At 58.2% G+C, this 4,087-nt stretch overlaps 1 protein-coding gene across 1 annotated transcript in view; it reads left to right on the forward strand.

The window, feature by feature from the left end:
- LOC102774037 (chromosome unknown open reading frame, human C7orf72) overlaps positions 1 to 4,087 on the forward strand; it is a 31,365-nt gene that overhangs the window by 11,664 nt on the left and 15,614 nt on the right. Inside the window, exon 7 of the mRNA XM_006754006.2 lies at positions 160 to 267. Coding sequence (XP_006754069.1) covers positions 160 to 267 — 108 coding nt within the window. The remainder of the gene's footprint in view (positions 1 to 159; positions 268 to 4,087) is intronic.

Raw genomic sequence — 4,087 nt, forward strand, 5'->3', positions numbered from 1 at the left:
TCCTTCCTTCCTTCCTTCCTTCCTTCCTTCCTTCCTTTCACATTGTCAATTTTTGATCTGTTTTGGCAAATAATTTGGGGAAGGTAGGACACTGTTTATTTGTTCCTTCCGTATTTCTTAGAAAGAAACCTGTGCTGTCCTTTCTTTTCCTGCTCCCAGCGGCCACGTGCAGACCACCAACGCTGACGACATTGACAACCCCTTCGGAGACATCACATCTCTGGCCAAGCCTCGGAGCTCCAAAATCCCTCACTCACACACAGGCTGGTGCGTCCCCCTCGTAGCTGCCCGGACCTTTTGTGAGGAGGAAGCCTGGGGACAGGTGTTACTGTGAGGGAAGGAATCAGCTCTGAGCATGGGCTGAGGAGAAGGTGACGTCCTGAGGGACTGACGTTCAAAGGTTACGTGTTGCGGAGACTCCCCTCAGCCCTCGGCATGGGGCCGCGTCCAGAGGAGGGAACAGCCGGTGACCCTCCCGTCCTGTAGATTAAAACCATATGCTAAGTGTCTGGTTGACCGGTTGGCCGTTCAACCACTCAAAGTGTAATATGCTAATGATATGCTAATGCCGCTCAACCAGTCACTATGACGTGCACTGACCACCAGGGGCGGATGCTCCCACCGGTAGGTTAGCTTGCTGCTGGGGTCCAGCTGGTCGGGACTGAGCGAGATGGGCCGGGCACGCCCTGGAGCCCTCCTGCGGTCCCTCCTGGCTGGTCAGCCTCCTGCTTCTCTCCCCGGCCCAGGTGGGGTCCCTCGGCCTGGCCTGTGCCCTCTTGCAGCCGGTTTCAGCCCAGGGGCGTCCTCCCCCTCGGCTGTGTCTCCGGCTGCTGGTGCTCTCCTCCTGGGCACAGCCTGTGTGGTGTGATGTCACTGCGTGAGTGTGTGTGTGTGTGTGTGTGTGTGTGGTTTCCCTTGCCCCGGAGATCAGTGAGGGACTGCAGGCCAGGCCGAGGGACCCCACTGGTACATGAATTTGTGCACTGGCCTCTAGTAAGTTCTGAAAGGAAATGCCTTCAAACAGAATCATTCTAAAATTTTAAAGGAAGGATATGGGACGAAGCAAAGATATTCAACAGGCATAAAACTTAATAATGTTCTCCTTTGAGGTGCACGTTTGCATTGTGAATAGTTTTATGAAGCATTTTGCTACCAAAAATGGGAACATCCCCTTGGGTCACCTTCAAAGGGCAGCATGTCTGACACTCGGTGTGAATTCACCGTTTCCCTTGGACACATTAGGGAGGGGCCATTCTGCTCCATTTTGCTGTTAATTCTGCGTTTTTATTGTTATTATGTGTTGGTTTCGGGTGACACCTTAGTGGCCAGACAATCGTGTACTTGACACAGGGCTCCCCTCGCTACTCCCAGTGCCCACCTGGCCCTGGCGTCGTGTCACCATCTTCCTGGCTGTTTCCTGTGCTGTATCACGTCCCCGTGACTGTGGGGGGACTTCCCAGCTGTGCTTCTTGGTCCCTTCACCTCCCCCAGTCCCCCCCCCACCAAGTCTGTTCTCTGCGTCTGTGAGTCTGTTTGCATTTGGTTTGTTGATGATACTGTCCTCCAGCTTCCACATGTACGTGAAGTCAGGGTACTTCCTTTCTCTGACTGACTGACCTCACTGAGTGTAACGCCCTCCAGGCCCCCCCATGCTGTCGCACATGGTCAGCTGTCCCTCTTCCTGCGGCCGAGGGGCTCCATGCACGCAGCACCGGCTTCTTCGTCCCTCGTCCCCAAGGGCACTGGGCGCTTCCACAGCGAGGCTGTTGTGGGCAACACTGCAGTGCCCGTAAGGGCGCATGTGCTTTCCAGTTAGTGTTTCGGGTTTTTTGGACAAATTCCCGGAAGTGGGACCGCGGGTCATAAGGCAGGTCCGTGTCCAGTCTTTTCCGGAAACGCCACGCTGTCCCCCACGGCGGCTGCACCAGCCTGCAGCCCAGCAGCAGCGCACAGGGGGTCTCTCCCCCGCGTCCTCGGCCGCACTGTTTGCTGGTGTATTGACCGCGGCCTTGCTGACGGGTGTGAGGTGATGCCTCGTGGCTTAAGTGGCTCCTGTGACAGTCGGTGACACTGGGCATCTATTCTCAGGGGTCTGTTGGCCGTCTGTGTGTCCTCTGGGAGAAGTGTCTGTCCAGGCCTCTGCCCATTTCTGAGTTGCATGGTTTGGTGTATGTTGGTGTTGAGAGGTGTTAAGCTCTTTATAAACTTCGGGTGTTGGGCCCTTGTCAGGTGGTTCGGGGGGCGTCCTCCCCCTCGGCCGTGTCTCCGGCTGCTGGTGCTCTCCTCCTGGGCACAGCCTGTGTGGTGTGATGTCACCGCGTGCGTGTGCGTGTGTGTGTGTGTGTGTGTGTGTGTGTGTGTGTGTGGGTGTGTGGTTCCCCTTGCCCTGGAGATCAGTGAGGGGTCAGGACGTTAACTGCAGTTACCCAGGGCCGGCACTAGAGGGCCCGCGAGGTGCAGAGTTTCTTCCTTAGATTAGGTTTCCACTTGAACATGTTCTTAACCTTTTTAAAAAATTTATCTTTATTGTTGTTTTGTGGATGTCCCTCATTTCACAAAGAAGTGCTTCCAGTTTCATTATGAACTATGGATACAAACATGCAGTGCTCCCTGCTCCGTATGAAGTAGAGTAACAAGCAAGCAAGTGCTGCCCGCCCCCGCCCCGCCCCCCTCGCTAGAGAGGGACACCTCAGGACCGCCTCTGACCACCTGCGCTCCTCCCGCCTCGCGGTCCCTTCCCCAGGACGTCATCTCCACCGGACTGCCCACCCTGCTCGCCCCCTTGGTGACTTCAGAGTACAGGTGGGGTCTCTAAACAGAATATGCTGCCTCCATGAACCACATGGAGCTAACCGCAGTGCCTGCCATGGCAGCTGCACAAAGTCCAGTCCTGGGGCCGGCAAGCTGGGGAGCTGAGTGCAGGGGGGCTCCGTCCTGCTGGGGCGAGCACGGCTCTTCCTCTGGTCTCATCCAGGCTTTCTCAGGGGTGTCTGTGTGAGGGGGCGCCTGTATGAGGGGCTCTTGTGTGAGGGGCGCCTGTGTGAGGGGCGCCTGTGTGAGGGGTGCCTGTGTGAGGGGCGCCCTGTGTGAGGGCCGTGGCTGGCAGGGGGCCCTGCAGTTACACGCCAGCTGCCCTGGGCCCGGGCCCATGCCCTTTGTGGCTCTCACCCTCTTACTGTGCGTGCGTGTCTCTGGCCCCTGGGGTTCTTTAAGCCCCACGTGGGCATTGGCAGTCCTGAGTGGAGGCCATCAGGAGCCCGCCCACCCTCCACCTGCTCTGCACCTGCCGGCGGCGCTCCATGGACAGGCCAGGTGACTGGACTCGCACCCACCCCCGCACGGTGCTGTCCCCAGACAGCTCTCCTGGCTCAGCCTGGGGGCCTGGGCGGGAGGGCAGGCGTGTCCCAGCCGGTGCATGTGCTCCCGCCCTGGCCTCTGCGTGGGGTTCGCCCTGCCACTTGCACCGAGTTAGCTCTGGGCACAGCAGACGCTCTGACGCCCCAGGCCCACATCTGTGAAAGGGGCCTGACCCCAGCCCCACAGCGACACGGCACACGTGAGGGTTAAACAGGCGATTCACGGGCGCCTTTAGAGGGGCCTGGGCGCGGTGCTCCCCGCGGAATCAGTCACGCGTGTATCCAGAGGCGTGTGCTCACCGGGGCTCTGACCGTGCGACATGCCTGCGTGCCCAGGTGGCACCTTGTCCCGTGTTCTGCAGCCTGCTTGGCCTTGAAGGGCACACTGCCTGTGCTGTCCTTCCTGCTCACCGCCCTCCCTGGCCTCCCAGTGAGCAGCTCCCAGCTTGCCCTGCTTTCTGAACAGAACCAGCTGGGTGTGACCTTAGGCCAGTGGTTCCCAACGTGGCTGCACCTTAGAGTCACCTGGGGATCTTTGTAAAATCCCGATTTCCGGGCCTCGTCCTCCGGAAATTCTGTCTCTTTGTTACTCATGTTGTGGCCTCACCCCATAACAAAGAAACAGAATTTCCGGAGGATGAGGCCCGGAAATCAGGATTTTACAAAGATTCCCAGGTGATTCTAATGTGCAGCCAAGGTTGAGAACCACTGTTTCACAGTGATGAGCACAA

The sequence above is a fragment of the Myotis davidii genome, unplaced genomic scaffold (genome assembly GCF_000327345.1).
Source record: "Myotis davidii unplaced genomic scaffold, ASM32734v1 scaffold472, whole genome shotgun sequence".
NCBI lineage: Eukaryota > Metazoa > Chordata > Mammalia > Chiroptera > Vespertilionidae > Myotis > Myotis davidii.